We start from the raw sequence: 22,304 nt of genomic DNA on the forward strand, positions 1-22,304 counted from the left end.
CTATTATATTATATTTTACTTTATTCTATACTATATATATATTCTAATCTATCTATATATTTCATTTAATCTGTTACATTCTACTCTATTCTGTTTTAAATCAAATACTTTATTAGTAAGTATCTACATATATATTACATCTATTCTATTATATTCTACTCTATTCTATTTCAAGTTTATTCTATACTATATATCTATTCTAATCTATCTCTCTATTTTATTAATCTGTTCTATTCTATTCTGTTTCAAATCAAACACTTTACTCAAACAAAGAAACTAACGACATTCAAAAGCTTCTAATAAAAAAATCATTGCATTGGTACTACTGAAAATATTGACATTTTTACAACATTTATTCCAAGTTCCTTCAATTTTTTTGAGGACAAGAAAATTTTGCTTTCAAGAAATTCACGAATTTATTGACGTCAAGTTAATAACGAACAAATATGGATGTCAAATTGTGCTTTGAGAACACGTCAAATTTGGCCTTGAATAACTTGGTCAATTTATTGTTCAATTTATTGTTGATGTAAAGTGCACTTAAGTAAAGTTCACTTTAAAGTTGACATGATTATGAAACCGAGCGTTGCAATCATTTTGAAAATTCTCCAAACCAATTATATGAAGATCCACAGGGAAGAATTTCCTGTAGCTGGCTGTATACCATTAATTACAAGTAAAATTTAATAAAAAATTTTGGTCCTGGTAAAAGGTATATTATTTTAAAAAGCCCTATAGGGCTACAAACATCGAACAAAACGTTTTCGCTCTAAAAAGAGCATCATCAGTGTTGCAAGAACATGGTGAGCCAACCAAAAAATACGAAGGTCAAAGCCTTTCAAAAATGGACTAAAAGTCACATCAAAATGCTAACATAGCAAATTCCAAAGGATGGATATAATCCCTAAGGATACGGCCCTAGGATAACATATGACTCCCACACGTTGTAAGTGGGTCAAAGGTAACAAATTAGGTCGTTATGTTACAAGAGCTGACAGGCAACTGATGTGACTTTTAGTCCATTTTTGAAAGGCTTTGACCTTCGTATTTTTTGGTTGGCTCACCATGTTCTTGCAACACTGATGATGCTCTTTTTAGAGCGAAAACGTTTTGTTCGATGTTTGTAGCCCTATAGGGCTTTTTAAAATAATATACCTTTTACCAGGACCAAAATTTTTTATTAAATTTTACTAATTATATGAAGATTTCCTTATTTAGATCTGGTATTTACCAGTTTCATTTCTCTGTCCATCTATTATCATCATCTACGTCCTGAATCTTATTTTCGGTAATGACATTGGGAAATTGTAACAAAATTTCTGAAAATTAATTTAGAAATGGGGTGAATACTATTAAAAAGCAAATTTTATTTTAGTGATAACAAAATATTGAAATATACCAAACATCTAATAAAAAACATTGCCTACTAGAATTTTTTAAATAATATCAAAAATATACCAAAACAGTAGATATCTACTAAATGTGGCAACGCTGTTAAGGAGAATGATGCACTTCAATTGCACTGGTCACATGACCTCTGTCACCCAATAAGAGGGTGCGTTCTAAAGTGGTTGGGATAGTCGGTCCAGGCCGTGTTTGGTCGGCGATTGGACTTCTCGGTTGTCTCATCCGTCTATGGTTGGTAATAAGGTATATTTTAAGTAATATTAGTAATGTTGTTTAATGCACCATTTTGTTTTTTTTGGATGTAAAGAAAATAAAAACACAAAATATAAAAAATGCAGGCATTTTCTAATACCTTTAAAAGCACCATCAATACATTAAATTTATACAAAACATCTTTAACATAAATTCTGGCTTTTATATTAAAATTAGATTTTTTAAATTTACATATTTTTTGTTAAAAAGGTGATAAAAATGAGCGCGTGTGTTTTTTAAAGGTGGAATATCCATATTTGACGGTAATCTGAGATGCGTTTATAAATTTCACATCAGGTAATTTTGTTTAAGTCCTTATTTATGTATTTATATAAATTTAAATACCTGATATGATGTCAAAATAGTTTACTTTTTATATAGGTAAAAAAACATAACCAGTCCGACTCTTTGAGCAACCATTGCACGCAGGCACTTTTTATAGTCGCTTCAGTTGTCTTATGCAACGCTTAAGGTTGCCTAGGCAACGTCAAGACAACTCAAAAATCGTCCACCAAATTAGTGCAGAATTGGGTCGTCTTCTAGGCAATAACAACGTTGTAACAAAACGTTGCCACGCGGTAGACAACGTTGTCGCGTCGACAAATTGCTACTTGGGCATGGAATTCGAAGCAGGCGTCTCCATGTCCACATTTCAAAGGCGTCTATACGTCGTCTATCTGATTCTTTGACTGTTCATGTCTCGCATGCATAGTAAAATATGGAAAAGAGCAGAGTTGAAACGAGTCTCTTTTTGTTTGTATAGTAATGTGACGATCACGCCAGACCCCGTTTAGTTCACTCATTGCTGCTCTTGCTAGTTGAATGCGTCTTCTAATTTCGGGTTCATAACTGCCTGTGTTGTTAACTAGAGCTCCAAGATATATCATAGATGAGACTACCTCGCATCCCGCAATAGTTTGGGTTTCAGGAAACTGTTGTTGGCGATCAATAACCATGATTTTGGTTTTGTTGTAGTTAACCATGAGTCCAAATTTAGCACTTTCTACCCCGAGTTTTTTTAATAATTCAGTAATTTCTTCTGGAGTAGAGGCTAGAAGTGTAGTGTCGTCTGCGAAACGCAAGTTAGATATCTTAACACCACCTAGGTTTACTCCTCCCTCCCAACCATCCAAGACTCTGCGCATTATGAACTCCGAATAGATGTTAAATAATAAGGGAGATAAAACGCATCCTTGGCGTACTCCCTTCTCCAAAGTGCATTTGTCAGACAGGTATCCGTCCATTCGAATATATGCCAGGTTATCTTGGTACAGTTTGCTAATAAGGTGAGTCAAGTGTTTAGGTACACCCATTGTCGTCAATATGTTCCATAGTTTGTCCCATCTAACATTATCAAAGGCCTTTGTTTATTAGTTTTTATTGTATACTATATATATTTTTTCAGTTATTACATCTTTATATTTATAGAAATAAAATAGTACAATACTTATTAGTTTTTTATTTATTTACCCCGATATTCGACTTTAAAGAATGTACTGGCTGGTTTTGGCTGGAATGTACGGAATGTTTTGGCTGGTTTCCAAGACAATAAAAATTGAAAATATTGACATTCGATTTTAACATACAGTTTCTTGTTGTTGATCACGAACATTTGTCATCCAAAAAGAATTGGATTCCGTGACGGTTACAACGGCTGTTATTTTTCGATTATTTTACGAAATAATGAATTAGGAAATACCTCGACAAACAAGTAATTGGTCCTAGGTTTTCACCCAAAGTAATCGAAAGTAGAACTGGAAGTCGATATTGGAACTCTTCGTGTAACTTTGCGTCGATTGATCTACGATTTTACTAATTTTGTCATCTTGTTTTACATTCATATCATATTTTGAGTGACTTTAAAGCAGTACCTACGGTTGTAACTCTAAAACCGAAGTCCGATGTCAAATTTCTCACCTCTAATACCATCTTTGGGTTATAAGCTTTCATTCGACACCTCATTTGTCATTCTATCTGTATTAGTAACTGAGGAGTTGTATTCGCGGTCGGACGGACAGACAGTCATGAAACCAGAAGTATATATTTGTTCTCGTCTTTAGAATGCGCGTCGAATAATATATCACTTGTGCTATTGCGGTGACTTTAAAAGAGTACTTCCGGTCGCATTTCTAAAACCGGAAGTCCTAGGTCAAATTTCCCACCTTTAGTACCATCCATGTATTATGAGCTTTCATTCGACACCTCATTTGTGATTCTGCCTGGTATAGTGACGGAGTAGTTACATTTCCGGTCGGACGGACAGACAGTCTAGGTCAAATGTCTCACCTTGAGTACCATCCATGGATTATAAGCTTTCATTTGACACCTCATTTGTCAAGGCTGCGTCTCACCATCAAATAATTTGATCAAACAGTTTGAGCAAACTCCGGAAGTACGTCAAAGTGACGTCACAATTGCAGTTTTTTTGAAATTCTAAAAATCTGTGCTCTCACTATCAATCTAGTTTAATCAAATTTTTTGTATTGAGTTGTTTAACTTGTTTGTACTTTATTTAAAATTAAAATTTTTCATCATTATCCACAATGAACACTCAGGATGTGACGTCACTAACTGTCACTTTCAGTTTGCTCAAACCAGTTTGATCAAATTATATGATGGTGGGACGCGGCCTTCATTCTACCTGGTATAGTGACTGAAGGAGTTATATTCGCGGTCGGACGGACAGACAGCCTATTAAGGCCCCGTCTCACCATCAAATAATTGACAGTTATTTGATCAAACTTGACAGTTAGTGACACAAAGTGACAGTTAGTATGTATAGTTTGTGTCACTAGTCAAGTTTGACTGTCAAGTTTGATCAAATAACTGTCAATTATTTGATGGTGAGACGGGGCCTTTAGGTCACACCAAGTCGTTCAAATTCTCACCAACTTGTTCACACTTTTTCAAAATTGGTGAAAACAACAAATTATATTTTGTATCGTTGTATCAATATAAGCCAAAAAGAATAATTAGTGAATGTCACGCCACTATAATATATTTTATTATTGGTCTTTCAATGCTAAAATCAGGATAAAAAAGGTATTTTATCCATGGTTTTAATCAATATAATTCTCACCATTACTTTGTGTTGTATTTGCAACCTTTTGTAAATCAAAAATAATTCCACCATATTAAGAATGTCAACAAAAGCCGGCCCTGCATGCAACCTTTCTCTCAGTGCAACTAAAATTTTATTGATACACGTCAGAAATGTGCGAGACTTTTCTCAGTGTACTCGCGTGTACACTTGCCAACTCGATACTAAAATTAAGTACATGCTAACAACAAAAGAATCGCCGTCCGTGTCGGTTCTTGTGAGAGATATGTATTCTTTGACCGGAGTAATAGACTAAGAGCCGCTATAGGTGAAATTTCTTAATCATTTTAGGCACGATGGGACCCTATAACTTAAATAGTAGAACCTAAAAGAAAACGTTTGAATACTGTGCCGTCACTTTTCAGTGGCACATGCGTTGACAGTGGCGCATCAAACTTTCTACTTATGGACGGGATAAATAAATTAAAAGTTACCCTCCCTTACTAACAGAATTTAATGTTTTTTATTTTTTTAAGTTCTATGTGATTAACACATAGGATTCAGCGTAATTTTAACCCACCACCCCCTTCCCCCTGCCCCCACCAACAAAAAATTCATTTTTCGTTTTTATTTTTTTTTGGTGGGATGCAATCAATTTTAAAATTTTAAAAAATTCACACGCATAGCTGAGGCTTTTATAAAACATGCCTATTTTTATACACCCATAGGTAGAGTGTACATAACCTCAAAAAATTAAAAGAAATTTTTTTTTTCAAAAAAGCGCATAACTTTTTTTGAGGAATAGCTGCAGGTCTACTTTTTTCTTAATCTTGTGTGTTTTATCAAACACTATATTTTTAATTTTTTTCAGATTTTTCCGTAAGGTTCGCCACCTTCAAATATCCGAAAAACTGTTTTTTGGGGGGTTTTGGGGGATTTTCCCTATTTTATAGACTTCATAATATATCAAATCAATTTTGTTTTTATAGGTTATATGTAACTTGAAGCAACTAAGTCCTTTAGAATATTTAAAAATCAGAAAAACACGTTCAAACCCCCCAAAACCCCCTTAAAAAACAGTTTTTTGGATTTTTGAAAGTGACTAGCGTTACAGAAAAATCTTAAAAAAATTAGAGATATAGTGTTTGATAAAATACACAAGAATAAGAAAAAATTAGATCTGCAACTATCCCCAAAAAAAAGTTATATACCTTTTCCAAAAATAAAATTTTAAATTTTTTTTGAGGTTATGCACACTCAACCTACAGGTCTATAAAAAATAGACGTGTTTTATAAAAGCCTTAACTATGCGTGTGAATTTTTTTAAATTTTAAAATTGATTGCATCCCACCAAAAAAAATAAAATCGAAAAATAAAGTTTTTGATGGTGGGGACAGGGAGAAGGGGGTGGTGGGTTAAAATTACGATGAATCTTATGTCTTAATTACATAGAACTTAAAAAAATGAAAAAAATTAAGTTCTGGTAATGAGGGAGGGTATTTTTTAATTTATGTATCCCGTCCATAAGTGGAAAGTTTGATGCGCCACTGTAGACGCATGTGCCACTGAAAAGTGACAGCACAGTGCTCAAACGTTTTCTTTTAGGTTCTACTATTTAAGTTATAGGGTCTTACTACTTATTAAATAAATTGCAAATATTCTTTCAAATATGATATCGTAAAACTAGGACCAACAAACATTTTAAAAATAAAATTAATTATTGATAATAGCAATACAATTATGGTTCTTGCTTTTTATAGATCACCCTCTAAGGAAAATTATAACCCGCGTATTTCTGAATTTATTAATAATTTACAACATTTCTTACATAATAATACTATTAACTCTGAAAGTTACTGCCTTTTTGTTGGAGATATCAATCAGCGGCGACCGGCCAGGTGAAGTAGGTGAAGGCGAACATAATTAAATTGAGACAAAAAAATAAAAAAATATAAGTAGCATTATTATACATATATAAATACTGAAATTAATTATAAACCTATTCTATTTTAATTAATCCAAAAATTAAAAAATAATTTCAATATGTAATCCAAAAATTAAAACTGTAGGTCCTTGACGGTCAGATCTTGACCTGTGTCATTTGACTTCTATGACTCGAGCCATAGCCACCTTTACTTTACAAGCCATGAAGAGAAAAAGGCAACATCGCAATTGATGACGTGCGTAGTCCGACTTTCGGACTACCGCTTTTGAAAACACAATTTTAAAGTAGAAATTCTGGTAAAATTTATAGTATTTTTTGAGTCGAACAAGAAAATATTATTAATTAGAAGTTTGTACAAAATAAAATTAAAAGTACTTCCTTGTAAGTAACGTTTATTATACAAAAAAAAAACCAATAACAAGAATATACATGGGATTAATTTTTTTCGAATCCTAAGAAAACTAATGAGTATTTTTCAAAAATTTAAACGCAGAATGAAAGATTACGTTAGGACCGAGGGCCGAAAGTCCCTGAAAACTTCTATGTTTATTTTAATAAGTTACAGGGGCGAAAAATTAAGAAAATTTAGTGTGATTTTTAGTTTCAAATATGTCATTCAAAAACAACCTTTCATTCATTCTAAGGGACTTTCGGCCCTCGGTAATAAAGTAATCTTTCATTCAGCGTTTAAATTTTTCAAAAATACTTATTAGTTTTCTCAGAATTCGAAAAAAATGATTGCATTTAAAATACACTGAAAATTTTGACAGGCGTCAAAATTTTGCATTTTGTTCCTTTCCCTTTAAAGTTTTTCGCACTTATTTAGAAACATCCTGAATTGGAAAAATGCGAGGAACTGCAGAAGGTTTTAACTTAGGATTCGTTAATTTCTCTACATGTTTGTTGCCTTCCTTATCTACCCATTCTCTAACTCTCTCGATGTCATCAGAATAAAAATGTTTGGCACATACTACCGCTGATGTTCCAATAACAAAATTTTTCCTGTGGATACACTGTAACCAAAGTTCTCGCAGCTTTGGATCCTTTGGAAATAAAAAAGTGCTTTCTGGTTGTTCATTCTTTTTAAGACTGCTATCGTAATTGCTTTTGCACTCTGGCACACAGCAACGGCTTGGCATCTACAAAAACAAAAATTATAAGTAGGTATGCCGTATGTAAAATACCAAACTTAAAGAAATTTATATAAACTTGCGTGCATAGAAATCAGCCCACTCAAAAATTTGGTCATTTTTGATGTCTCGTATTTCCCGAACCTGTTGGCCGATTTAAATTGATTTTTTAATATGTTATAGCCTGATTCTTTAACAATACCCCTGTAATAATATTGTTGCTAAATAAGTAAATTTTCATTGTATATATACCGGGTGTACGAATTAAACTGTCTTTTTTTTCTCAAAGTTCGCATCACCCTATGGAATATTCATTCTAAGGGACTTTCGGCCCTCGGTGATAAAGTAATCTTTCATTCTGTGTTTAAATTTTTCAAAAATACTTATTAGATTTTTCAAGATTCGAAAAAAATGATTACATTTAAAATACATTGAAAATTTTGACAGGGGTCAAAATTTTGCATTTTGTTACTTTCCCTTTAAAGTTTGTCGCACTTATTTAGAAACACCCTGTATTGATAAAAGACATATTATCTAGTTGTTAAAGTAGCTAACTTTTTTTTATTATCCAACATAAGCGAATGAATAAAAAACAGAATGTTAAGAAAACCTGAGGCTATAGTTGAGTTTTAATTTCACTATTTTATAAATGCCCGTTATACAATAAAAAATTAACTGCTTAGCAACAATATTATTACAGCGGCATTGATAAAGAATCAGGCTATAACATATTAAAAAAATCACTTGAATCGGCCAACAGGTTTAGTAAATATAAGACATCAAAAATGACAAAAATTTTAAGTGGACGCATTTCTATATGCACGTAAGTTTATATAAAAATATATTATACTATAAAATATATTATATAAAAATATATTATATTGAACTAAAATCATCTTAATACATACCTTTTAATATTCTTTATAATTTGGAGCACGAAATATTGTAAAATGTTTGAGTTTTTCTGTAAATACAGTGAATATTATTTAAAAACATTTAAAAATAAATGAGAACTGTCAGAATTAACCGGTCTACGCTTAGATGTTGCCAAGTTTCAACTTCATGGCTTGTAAAGTAAAGGTGGCTATGCTCGAGCAAAGTAGATGAAGGCGTGGATGAAATTTCGTTTGTCAGCTGCACAAGCATCAAAGGTTTTCATGGCAACGTGACGTCATCATATCGGCACTGGTAGTACCCAGATTAGCAAGTGCAGATGAATTTAAAAATAAATCCGCCGTATTCACCTATTAGTAAAGTTTTAGTTGGATGCGTATGATGGGCAGTATTCGTTTTTTTTTTGGAAGATGGAAGACCGCAAATGAATTCAGCTGGCTAAAGGCTTTTTAGGAAATTTAAATGATTTAGAGTTTACATTTTTAGTAACAGTTTTTAGCGACATTTTTCATATTATAACAGATATTTTATATGATGTTCTTCAAAAACAAAAAACGTCCCTATATATATTCATTTTTGTTTAAACTAGATAAAAAGGATTCGTCAATTAATCTGTGATAAAAGAAGCGAATAATGTTTTAATTCAATTTTTGACGAAGCAAGCACAATGACCGTCATTAATACTTTGAAAAGATCTAGGTGTGATGATGGTATGAGCACGAATGCAAATTCTACCCAATACAGAGCATTACTTTTTTTATTTAATATATGATCATATTTTAATGGAAATGGATGTACATTTTCAGGATTGTGATGAATTAAAATTCGTAAGCTTAGCAGATACAACAAAGTTTGGGTCATACAGTTTGATCATTCCTTCCGACGCTTTCAAAATTTATTTTGAGTTTTTGGCAAGAAATTTACTAAAATTCAAAGACTTAAAAGAGAGCTCTGCCTTTTTTATGCTGACGGAAATTTAGAAAATAGTAATTTGCAAGAATTGGTTATAAAATTACAACCAATTAAAGACATTGTTACAGAAGCCTATAATTTGTTTTGTTTAATTCTGACAATTCCATTGAATACCGTACCTGTAGAAAGAAGTTTTTCGTGCTTAAAAAGGCTAAAAATTTTTAGTTTGACCGTTATCGCACTCATAGAGAACTATTAAATAAACTTATGCACAAGCATGCTTTCTACGAGGATATCATTGATAGATTTGCTTCCATAAACGATCGAAGACTCGACTTGATTTATAAAAATTAATTAAGTCAGTTTTATTAATCTATCTAATACATACTGCTTTTTTGCTTAAGCATCTCTTCATCCTCGTCTCTATCTAATATAAGTGCCATAAAGTTTTCAAGTTTTTAGGACCCTAAACTCGAAACATTTTTTAAAGAATTTTTAATGAGATTTGGGCGCGTCATAAGTATAAGTACATATACCGAAATTTATTTTGGGTTCGGCATACTTTCCCCATCTTCACCACTTTTTTAGGCCACTAGCCGCCGCTGATATCAATATTGATCTATTAGATTTAAATAATGATACCATAGAATATATAAGTACCCTAAACGAGTACGGAATTATATCCACCATAAATAACCCAACTCGAATAAAAGCTTGCTTAGATCATATATTTATAAAATCAAAAATTAATAGTTTAGATTTAGATAATATTATTCCTCTAGTAAAAGAAACTGATATAACAGATCACTTTGCAATAGCGTTACAAATCGTCTTCAGTAAAAAAATTAATAAAAAGAAAAACCAATATTATACTAAAGGCATCAACTACAAGAAACTTGTGGATAATACATCTAAACAAACATGGGACTGTATTCTGAAATACAACAATCCAGATTTAGCAACAGATCAATTAATAACAATTATACAACAAAATATTGCCAAATGTACTTATTATAAAACAAGAAATATAGAAAAAAACACACAAAAATTACACCATGGATTACACAAGCTCTAGTAAAATCCACTAGTGAAAAATACAGACGATATCAACTAACAAGGCTTCATCCAAATGATCACGATTTATTACAAAAATATAAAACATATAGAAATAAACTGCATTCACTTATCGACAAAACAAAACGGAATTTTTATAAAAATAAGATCCTAGGAAGTTCAAGTAACAATAAAGAATTATGGAGTGTAGTACAAGATTTAAGTGGACCAAAAAAAGGAAAACTACCTATTGAGAGTCTTAAAAACCAAATGGGAGATATGTTGACTGAGCCCTCTGATATTGCAAATGAATTTAATAAGACATTTTCAGAGATGGGCAAAAGTTTGGCTGAAAAAGTTAGTACTAATCCCCGCCAAGTATAGATTCATACGTTTTTTTAATTGTAAATACACAGTTATGTTTTAGTAAATATGATACGTAGAATAAATAATATAATGAAAACAATAAAATAAATACTTAGTTTAACAATAAAGCACGAATAATTTTTTTTTAAACAATTATGTATGGCTCAATTAGTTAGTAATATTTTTGGAGAATGGTGTATATACGCATCTTTTATTAAATATGATAATAATGTCTTATTAATTGAAAAAGACGCAGATTAAGGATGTACCAGTAAGAACTTTCAACGCGAAAAATCTCAGGTTTAAATTACTATGTACCATTTTAGTTTTTATTAAATTGGTGGATTCTGCATCTGAGACTCTTCAGTTTGTTAAATTTAAGTATTTATAGTCAAATAGTCATTTTAATAATTATAAATAAATATTATAAAAACAAAAATAATGTTATCGTTTATCGTTAGGCTTAATATAATAAAATAGGATATATTTATATTATGACAGCGTTTCGTGTTAATACAACGCATGCGTAGTCCATGAAATCATCTGAACTGAGTTCTGAAATCATTGAACGGCCGAATTCCACCGTTCAAGCATCGTTCAAGTTTAAACTGCCATCGGTTGAACGTGCGAATTGAGAAAGACGATTTTGACTTTAAACTGACGTTTACTGGAAGTTCAGGTTAAACTGGAGTTGAACTCGATATGAGAAATTGGCCCTTAAACATCGAGGAAAGGTAGGGTGTTATTTATTATATTCCTTTTCCATTGTAAATTTTATTGTCTCTTTTTTATTGAATGAACTATCTTTCAGTAAAATCGTCCCAGAAACGCAACTCATAAATATTGGCAATATTATTTTACAGTCTTCTACTTTAAAATGTATAATATATGTCTGAATTGCCGATATAAATGAGTCATATTAAATAAATTATTAGAATAATTTTTTACTAAGCAACAATATTTTTGTTTAATTTAGTAGTATTTTGTATTTTGACAACGACACCCGATTTGGGCATCGAGACGTTAATGAAATTATTTTTTTCAATTTAATTGTGGCTTATTTCTAAACTAATTAGTTAATTATAAAAATGCCGCAAGACGCTTCAGAACAAATTTCAAGGACGTTTTAGTTGTAAGTGTGCACGTGCACGTTAAAAAATAGCTTTCAATTTGCAAAATATATCTAAATTATTTTAAATATGCCTATGAATTTTAATACACGTGCACGATGTTATAATATATTAGCTGTTAGATATACTATAAAAATATGGTTACGCCGAATGAATTCCTGAAAGGCGTTGGATTCTTGAATAACACAGTAACCATCAAAATACTTCTAAAAGTAATTATAAGCGTTCTAGAAAGAGATAAAATACCACAAAAAAAATTAGCTAAAAAATAATAAAACAATATTCGAAAGTTTATAAAACATATTAATAGACCTTGGGACTACGATTGCACTTATAAAAATTATGATTATCTCCTTCATAAGACTTCGTTTAATCAGTTATTCATGTCGAGTCGGACAACTTTTTTAATACTGAAAATTTTTGGGAGAGGGCGTTTCGTAAATATAGAGGTTTCTAAACTTTTGTGCGTACGACAATTGGAATACCCTTACAAATTTGTCGGACAGTATTACCTATGATACTACGACAACCAGAGATAAAGCCACTTCGAAAACAACTTTTAACCGGAGCGCACATGACGTCAGCGCCCGACAAACTTGTACGGAGACTTATGGGAAAGCATAGAGTTTTATACGGTTTTATACATTCTCGTGTTATTAGATAACTGAAATTGCCGCTCGCCTGTTTTGTTACACTGTTTAATTTATACTTTGATTAATTATTACAATCATACCAGTAAAATAATACAATATATTATGTAGGTACTGTACTAAAAAACGTAATAGTTTTTTCACTGCAAAAATTTAAGAGGTTTTTTGACATGGAAAAAACTTTAAATAAACCGCGTCAAATAAAAGATAGTTTATTAACAAGTAATGAAAAAACTAAAGTTTCAAAAAAGTATTAATATTTATTTATGATATAAGTGTTAAAAGTACACGTTTAAGGCACGCATGTGAAAGTTTGCAGAATGAGCGAAGCGAGTTCTGCAATTCACATCAGTGCCTGAAAAATGTACTTTTTAACACGCATATCATACAATATTTTTTCTACAAACGTAACTACAGGACAATATCTACAAAAACTTTTACTTGAACTTGACTGACATTCCATTTTTATATTTTTTTAACATTACATCAAAATTGAGTGTACAGTCAATACGAACTGCAGTGCCATAAAAATTTTAAAGCACTAGTGCCTTAAAGAAGCATTTTTAACGCTCGTATGGAGTGCTAAATTTGCATTTTTAACAAGATTGTAGAAAAAATTACAAAAACAAAATTAAGTAGATAGATTTAGATGGATTTAAATAGGTGGCCATTTAGCCTATTCCACTGCTACATTTTCAGATCTATTGTGGTCCTCTAATTCTAGATTACATTCTTTAGTCTGGCCCTTTTTAAAAGGTCCAATAAGCCCCAATTCTCACCGCACATTCTTCTACATTTTCCCAAGGACAGTAACTTTTTGTGAGGTTTTCACAATGTGAGTATTCCATTTTCACCTATGATCAGTATAAACCCCAAGGTATTTTGTTTTTTTGGCAAATGAAATCTCTGTTCCTCCCAGCACCAGTAGTTTTAAGCCGTCTAGTGCTGTCCTTTGGGTGCAGTTGGCGATTTGTTTTCTGAGCATTGACTATCAGTCTCTCTTATTTACACCGGTCGTCAACTATATTTGGGGCTGCTTACATTCTCCCAGACACCAGCTGGGCAAACCTGCCCCTGATGACGATTGATATATCGTCAGTGTATCCTAGACAAAAAAGTCTTCTGTGGAGAGATTTTTGAGATCATCTACCAAGGTTGCTCAAAGTAGAGGTGACAGAACTCCTCCTTGTGGACAGCCTCCACCTACTCTTGTTTTGATGGTTGCTTTAACTAGAGTTGATATTACTATCCTATTCTCCAGGAATAACCTTATCTATCTGCATATTACTGCAGGGATTGTTTATCAACTATCTATGCAGTCTAGATCCGCTAAGTTTAGTTTCATTAGGGCCACCACGAGAAGGGTGCAATCAAAGATTACACACCCCCAATCAATGTTGGGAGTACCCAGCGGTCTTGGGATGGTTTAAGGAGGTGCAAAGTCCTAAGACTCTCCAAGCAAAGTTCATCCCCTGAGATTAGTTCTTTTCCCGCTCAGCTGTATGCCGACTACAAAAAGAGCACATCTCTCAAGCCCAAAAAAAAACAAAACAAGAAAAACAACAAAAAAACAAAAAAAAAAAAGAATATTACATTCGATTCATTTTATTTAACGATTTTTGTAATTTTTTTGTATTTTAGATTTTTCTTTTACCTTTTGGTTAAAAACTCGTATTCGAAAATACATCCGACATCAAAAAAATAGTTTTTTCACATCACCAGATATTTTAACATGAACTGATTTTTCCAATAAAGATTTTTGATGCCAACTTTAATAGTGTCCTCATTGAATTGGCAAAAAATATTTTCTAGTTCACGATAGTTCGTAAGTAATATTCTGAAGACTTCACCAAACCCCCTTCTGAGAGATGATTTACCCACGAGGAAGAAGTGTTACTATTTGTAGAACTGCCCAAACTCTCTTCATGTCGTAGCTTGAAAGCTATGAAACCAGCTAAACTTTCTATTCCATCATGATACAACTCTTCCATTTCAAAATCTGTTTGATGGTTTTCATTTTCTGAAGTTACTGGAAGATTTAATTGACTAAAGAGTGGTTCGGTTATCATCACTGAATCTACTACGTCATTGTTGTAAGAATCACGATTCAAAGAGCTTCCTGCTTTCATGTTTTGAAGCGACATGTTTGTTGTTTCTGGTAGGTTACTTACATTAGCTGAGAGTGAAATAACTTCGTAGTTCCGACCCATAATAAAATTACGAAGACGGTATTTAAATTGCAAAGGAGACGGATGATCATGTAAACTTCCAATCGAACATATTACTGAGAATAGTCCTTCTAAGAAATCTTGATTTAAAGTATATAATTGATGTTGAAATTTTTTTTAAATCTAGAAAGAGTAGTCGCAAAGATTTAACACCAACAATAATACTATGCTGAAAGGGCACTAATGACTATTTCTAATTATATTTAAGAATTTTGTCCCGAAAATATAGCTTTATGCTTTCCGAAAACTTTCGCAAACTGCATAAAAATAACAAACCCAAGTTAAAAATCGAACATTTGGCCTGGCGTTTGTGGCTCAGTGACGTAGGCGTAGAAGAGAGAGAGACAGGTTTATTCATGAGCGTGGCTTTATCTCTGGTTGTCGTAGTAATATGGTATTACCCCTTACTTGTAAATATTTTTATCATAATACTGCCAAAATCAGCCGTGGGGATATAAGTCTCCCTTCTTTTTCTTCTTTTGCCACTGCTATCGGAGATTGGAAATTTTTGAGGGTATCATAACCTTGTATACAGCTGACCTTAAGAGTTCATTAGTGGTGCAGCCAAACCACTTTCTCAAATTTCGCAACTATGGCATTCTTCTACATTCTACGGCCATTTCGGCTGTCCCAAGTAGAGACACAATAAGCGCCAATTCGAACAATGTTCACCGGAGTAGAAAACATAAAGGACTCAACTTTTCAAATTTCTATTTTGTTTGAAATAAAAGTGAACAAGTGAATTAATTTAGTAAAAAATACTCCTGTTTTTCAGTAAATATTTTATGTCTGAATTTTATTTCCTGACTAGGTTTTGAACACGCACAGTGCTTTTATTTGGAAAACCTGAAAATATAGTATAAAATTTCCCACTTTTTAAAGACATTAAGTACCACAAATGATACTTTATTCAAGTTCCTTTAACAAATATATAACAAATTGCCACAATTGAATGGTCAGTGTCTGGGTCATGTAATTGCTGTCATCCAGGGTTATGGAAAAGCTTGTCCACTAGTGTCTCTGAGACTGACCAATTACGCCAAAACGATCATCCGTTTTCAGGCATCAAAGAAATAAGTTTATTATTTCTGTATAGGTACATATTTATAAAAATTATATTAAATTCTCTATATAAACAAATTACATTATGCAGTTTTTAATAAAAAAATTTCGTTTATTGTTATAACTTTGTATATATAATATTTAGATTAAGGTTTAGTTTTACAGCTTGTAGTTTTTTTTTATTAATTTGGGTCATTATAAAGTTATAATACTCAAAATTCAGCCGACTTACAAGTGAAAAATCGACTAAATTCTGTAATTTTGCAATGTTTTTGTAGCATCTGTTTCTAATTATTGGTCAAGGTTTACCAAACATTATTTTGTAGATTTTTTTAAGAACAAAAGGCATTTTGTAAAGATTATTTATATTTGTTAACTTACGAATTATAATAACTTAAACAATTAAATTGTTTATAATAAATTCTCGTCATTTCCGGCGCAAAATAAAGTTATCAATTTGAATTCAGCAGGTTAAAATATTATTAGATTTTTATTCATATTTGATAATTAATAGGTAACACCCAGTTTAATTTTAAAAATATATTTTAAATAATTAATACAATAAACTTAAATATTTTACACACGACAGATTTCTACTTAGTCCTGTCGCCAGGGGGGGTACAACGGCTTCCTGTATTCAGATGGACTTACCCAAGTTTTTTTTATGTATTTTTACCTGTAGAACACGAATTTTTTGGGTAACAGTTGATCCGGATGTCGATAAGATTGTTATAAACCAAGAAGTTGAGGAATCACGTAACAGCGATTTCTCGCAAAACAAAACATTTTTTTGTATTTTTTGGGCCATTCTAACCAAAAAATGATCCTACAAATTTTTTTTACAATGTTTTCATGTTCCTTCTCAGCATCACCGACATTAGTATAATGTCGTAAGATTCTTTATTACTAATATAGGGTGTCCAGAAACTCTACCGACAAACGAAGAAAGGAGATTCCTCAGATAATTTTAAGACAATTTATCCCAATTCACCTAGTCCGAAAATGCTTCCTAAGTCAAGCTGCACACCAAAGAAACATGAAACGAAAAACATGAAACATAAAACATGAAACGTGAAACATGTTTCATGAAAAGAAAACACTGCTAAACAAATCTCAAAGTCCGCCTACCAATGAAACGAGTGTGATTCATGCTCATGACACATTTTTATTTTCGGAGAGTTTCATAAATGTCCGGCGTATATTTGTTTAGCGGTGTTTTATTTCCATGAAACGTAATTTACGTTTCATGTTTCTTTGATGTGCGGCCTGCCTTAGCCAAGCCGCACACCAAAGAAACATGAAACGAAAAACATGAAACATGAAACGAAAAACATGTTTCATGAAACTAAAACACTGCTAAACAAATCTCAAAGTCCGCCTACCAATGAAATAAGTGTGATTCATGCTCATGACATATTTTTTGATTTTCGGAGAGTTTCATAAATGGCCGGACGTATATTTGTTTAGCAGTGGTTTATTTCCATGAAACGTAATTTACGTTTCATGTTTCTTTGATGTGCGGTCGGGCTAAGGGAACTAGACCTCTTCGAAAATAGCATCATGTAATTAGTTTTTCTTAAATACCTCCAGAACGCCTCTATTTAGAAAAACGAAAATTGGTATGCATATTTACTTTCCAGAAATGAATCGATTCCATCCATTGCGAATTTCTAGTACTCGCCATAGGCGTCCGTTTTGGGTAGGGCAACGGTTATTTTATCGGCTAACTTTTTTGTCGTTAGTTTTTAAGCATTTTTGAGTCTGAATTATTAAATTGTGAGGTATTCTATTACTAAACGGTACTTTAAGTCGATAGGATACACCGTATTTTTCGTTCTTTGAATTTCAAAAAAAAGATTAAAAAAAAAACTATTTAGAAAGATGAAAGCTGGTACATTTATTTATATTCCAGGGATCAATCAATTTCATTAATGGCGAGTTTCTAGTACCGGTCATAGGCGTCCGTTTTGGATAGGTCAACTGTTATTTCATAGCATAAATTTATTGTCTTTAATTATTAAGTATTTTTGACACTAGATTATTCAGATTATAGATAATCATGAGATATTAGAGTACTAAAAGTTATTCTTGCTTTAAGTTGGTAAAATACATCGTTTTTTTTTTAATTTTTTTAATTTTTTTTTCAAATTCCCAAAACTAAAAACTTTCAAATTGATTTTTCTAGAAAACGGTGTGTCCTACCGACTTAAAGTAAGAGTACCTTTTAGTACTAGAATAGCTTACAATTTAATAATCCAGTATCAAAAGTGCTTAAAAGTTGAAGGCGAAAAAGTTATGCGATAAAATATCCGTTGCCATACCCAAAACGGACGCCTATGACCAGTTCTAGAAATTCGCAATGGACAGAATTTTAACACCCTGTATAGCTCTGTCCTTTCTGTTCTTTCCTACTAGTAATGTAGGCGATTCAACAATAAAACAAGTGAACAGAACGTGTAATATTGCGGGTATTGTGCAGATAAGACTAAACACCTTTACACTATTTACGAAGGCAGCAAACGAATAGCCAAAAAGGTTTCCAACAGGAGTCGTCAGACCGAATAAGTAACCTATTAAAAGCCCTATTTCGATCATCAGAAATTTTTGTGGAATTTTGGAGACGAGAACGAAAAACGGACTCCAAATGCAGAGGGCCCTAAAATTCACAGCCTTAGACCACTCTAGATGAATGACTATACTGGCTGGTCTACTACTAAGCTTTAAGATGGGATTTGGCCCATTTTTCAATTCGGTCTGGTTGACAGTATATATAGTGTTGCATATAGGGAGGTGTACGCCACTGGCGAGAACTACCGTCCTCTGGGATATTGCTTTTTACAGTTATTTAAAGTTACAAAATTTTAAATTTTTTTACTCTGTGCAATCACGACTTAACGAGTCCACTAAGAATATCCTGAATCTCTTGAAAACTTTTGCCTCTAGTTTCGGGTACGTACCGGTATATCAAAACCAAACAAACAAGAGTTCCAATACTAAATACCAAAAAGCAAGTATAAATTCCTAAGGACTCTGAGACTATTGGAAAACCGAAACTAATAATAATTGTTAGTGTACATTGAGCAACGACAACTACTGCTAAAGCCACAGCTCTAATTTCATTGCGGAATAACTCTCCTACTAAAACGACTGGTATCGGAGCTAACCCTAAACCATAACCCACGAAGAACGTTATCACGCAGACTATTGGTAACCAACGGATATTATCTATAATGGATACATTTACGTCTTTTATATAAAAGTAAAATGTTAAACAAAACAGCAATACTGTGCACATACAAGAAGATAGTAGGAGCAGTGGTCTTCGTCCAAATTTGTGTACAGTTGATGTGGCTACAATTGTTACCACCATTTGAGCCAAACCGAGCAAAATACTTATTACGGTACCGGATAAGGAAGCTCCTGCTTCGTTAAAGATTGGGACTACATAATTTATAATTGTGTTAGTACCAGTGAATTGTTGTGCGCTTAATAATGTAAATCCCAACAATAACGCTCTTCGCGATATTGGATTATGAACAAGATCTGATATTGTTTTTTGTTCCTTATTAGAACTAGAATTAAAGTTTACAATGTTTTCATATTCCTTCTCAGCATCACTGATATTAGTATAATGTCTAAGCTTCTTTATTACTAATATAGCTTCGTCCTTTTTGTTCTTTCCTACTAGAAATGTAGGCGATTCAACTATAAAAAACGTTAATACAACGTGTACTATTGCGGGTATTGTGCAGATAAGGCTAAACAACTTTACGCTATTTAAAATGGCAGCAAAAGAATAGCCCAAGAAGTTTCCAACAGGAGTCATAAGACCGAATAAGCAACCTATCAAAGCCCTATTTCGGTCATCAGAAATTTCCCCGGTGTATATAGATACGTTTATAAAGATTCCAGCAGCTGCAAGCCCATTTATAAAAAACGTTATAACATAAACATATACACGTCTTCCATATCCCATCGCGACAAATGTTCCGGCGTATACAATTCCTAGGTATCTCATGCTGAGTCTTCTTCCTATTCGATCTGAAATTTTCGCCATCACGAAGAAACTTATTAAAGATGCCACTCCTGATGATGCCATCATTATTGAAAGTTCCATAGGTTTAAGTGGTTCTGGCAAAGGATTTACCTCGGGGTCAGTGGAATGTAGCATTTCGAGCACTGCTGATGGCCAAACCATTGAGAGGCCCGTGGTAACGTTGAGCAGATCAGCTAAAAATAAAAATAATAATTAATTACAAAAAATAATTTTAATGAAATAGTCTTTTATAAAACGTATATTTATTTAAAAAAATCCTCAAAGCGCCACATCTATTATAAAAAGAACGACCTAAGTAGACCATCATCATTCATCATTGCTGTTACAGCCAGATCACATGCTGAGCTACCAAAAATACTTGGCTGGAAGCCCTTTAAATGTTAACAAACAAAACATAATACAATGGCATTATTGAAAAATCTAAGTGATGAATATAAATCCGTAATGATATGGCCTTTGGCATCATATGACTCCCCACAAGGCACGTAGGTTTCTAAAGTTAACAATAATATGTCTTTACGTTAAGGACGGTGACTAGTACTGTTACTACTCAACGTCCTTAATGTAAAAAGATATTGTCAATTAAGTAACCCACGTACCTTGTGGCATTGATTAATAACTACCTACACAGTTAATAATCAATGCTTATGGAGAGTCATAAGGTGCCTTATAGTCTGGGAAGATTATCGGAGAACAGGCCATTTTTGGGAAAAGTTATTTACCAGCAATTTTATTGCTGGAATCGAACCTTATGATTGTATATATTAATAAAGTAGGTATGCAAAGTCCGCAGATAGTGTGCTACTTTTTTTATAAACAAAATGGCGCCCGAAAATCGTGTTTATTTCAATTTCTGCTCTATAACTCCAAAGATTTTAACTTTACACCAAAAACACTCAAATAAAAATTCACCGTAATTAAATTCTGCATAGAAACGTGTTTTTCCCGATTTACTTCGACAAACATTTTCCCCGGAAAATGGCGGTTTTCCAACAAAATCTATAATTTTCAACTAAAATTTTAGATAAGTCATTGTTTATCAATAATTAAATACTTCGGTAGCATAAAAGCTCTTTTCGTATAGATTATGACTACAGAAGCCGATGGAAATTGAATAAACAGTTTAGCAACAATTGAATTGTAAATTAAAAATTTACGGTTACTATAATAACCACAATATATATAATACATAAGAATAACTATAATTTTTGTATAAAAAGACACTGTTCTAATCTAACTTACTTTACAAAATTGAAATTGGACTATTTAAACGGCCCTAGGAATATTTTAAAATTATAAACAATTTTTTGGCTTAAAAACAAATACAATATCTCGCGAAATATTAAATTAAATTAAATCTTGAAAACGGTATTAGAAAAAAAAGTGGCAGAACGCTTCTTTTAAAAGAAAAAACGTTTAAATGTGTTGACCGGTTCCTGAGATACAATCGGTCAAAGTTGACCGGCATTTACGGAAAAGATATAAATAATAGGATCATAATTTTCAAACCATCATCTTTTTATTTTTATCCTCTTTGTTCACACCAATTTTAATATCTTTAAACTAATCATAACATATATTATTATAATAAAAACTCTCGATATTACGAGAGAAAATTGCCAAAAATAGCAAAATTCCAATCAAAAATCAGGTTGGAGAAAATGTAATCTCAAAGTTCAAAATCGGTATACGTTAAAAAAAATGCATTTTCTCGGCTTCCCATGGAGCAATTTTCTTCATTCTTTATTTGTTCCCTAGTAACTCGAGTAGAGCTATCTAACTAACGCATTATTAAATGTCAAACTTGCTTTTGTTTTGTTATAATAGATTAATTTTTTATAAGAAAAGAAAACTACATATTTTTTCCAGTTGTAGTCTTTCTTTAGATAAACTTACTAGAAGTGTACCTTTTAACGTTAAAAACACAAATATTCTCATTTGAACGCTGTATAATTATTTGAACAATCTTTATATAAACAAATTAAAAATTTTGTTATAATAAATAAATTAATTTATTATAACAAAACAAAAGCAACTTTGACATTTAATAATGCATTAGTTAGATGGTTCTGCTCGATTTACTTGGGAACAAAAAAAGAATGAAGAAAATTGCTCCATGGGAAGCCGAGAAAATGCATTTTTTTAACGTATACCGATTTTGAACTTTGAGATTACATT

At 32.2% G+C, this 22,304-nt stretch overlaps 2 protein-coding genes across 3 annotated transcripts in view; both read right to left on the minus strand.

The window, feature by feature from the left end:
- LOC114334942 (glucose transporter GlcP-like) overlaps positions 1 to 22,304 on the minus strand; it is a 281,124-nt gene that overhangs the window by 214,643 nt on the left and 44,177 nt on the right. Inside the window, exon 2 of one of the 2 annotated variants that reach the window (XR_007697658.1) lies at positions 18,291 to 20,299. Coding sequence is in view for 1 of the 2 variants with exons in the window: in XM_028285078.2 (XP_028140879.2) it covers positions 18,954 to 20,299 (1,346 nt within the window). In the remaining variant the exon portion in view is untranslated. Of the gene's footprint in view, positions 1 to 16,594; positions 20,300 to 22,304 lie in introns of those variants that run through there. The other variant, XM_028285078.2, reaches the window with a different exon arrangement.
- Positions 7,020 to 8,858, minus strand: LOC126883458 (THAP domain-containing protein 2-like). Its single transcript, XM_050649019.1, has 2 exons — positions 8,683 to 8,858; positions 7,020 to 7,783 (listed from the first exon to the last, which is right to left on the minus strand). Exon 2 carries the CDS (start codon positions 7,781 to 7,783, stop codon positions 7,463 to 7,465), a length of 321 nt encoding a protein of 106 aa, XP_050504976.1. The 5' UTR covers positions 8,683 to 8,858; the 3' UTR covers positions 7,020 to 7,462.

This window comes from Diabrotica virgifera, chromosome 4 (assembly GCF_917563875.1).
Source record: "Diabrotica virgifera virgifera chromosome 4, PGI_DIABVI_V3a".
Taxonomy (NCBI): domain Eukaryota; kingdom Metazoa; phylum Arthropoda; class Insecta; order Coleoptera; family Chrysomelidae; genus Diabrotica; species Diabrotica virgifera.

Bases quoted from the DNA above. Each gene is read 5' to 3' on its own strand.
- LOC126883458 (XM_050649019.1), bottom strand. From the start codon at position 7,783: ATGCCAAGCCGTTGCTGTGTGCCAGAGTGCAAAAGCAATTACGATAGC.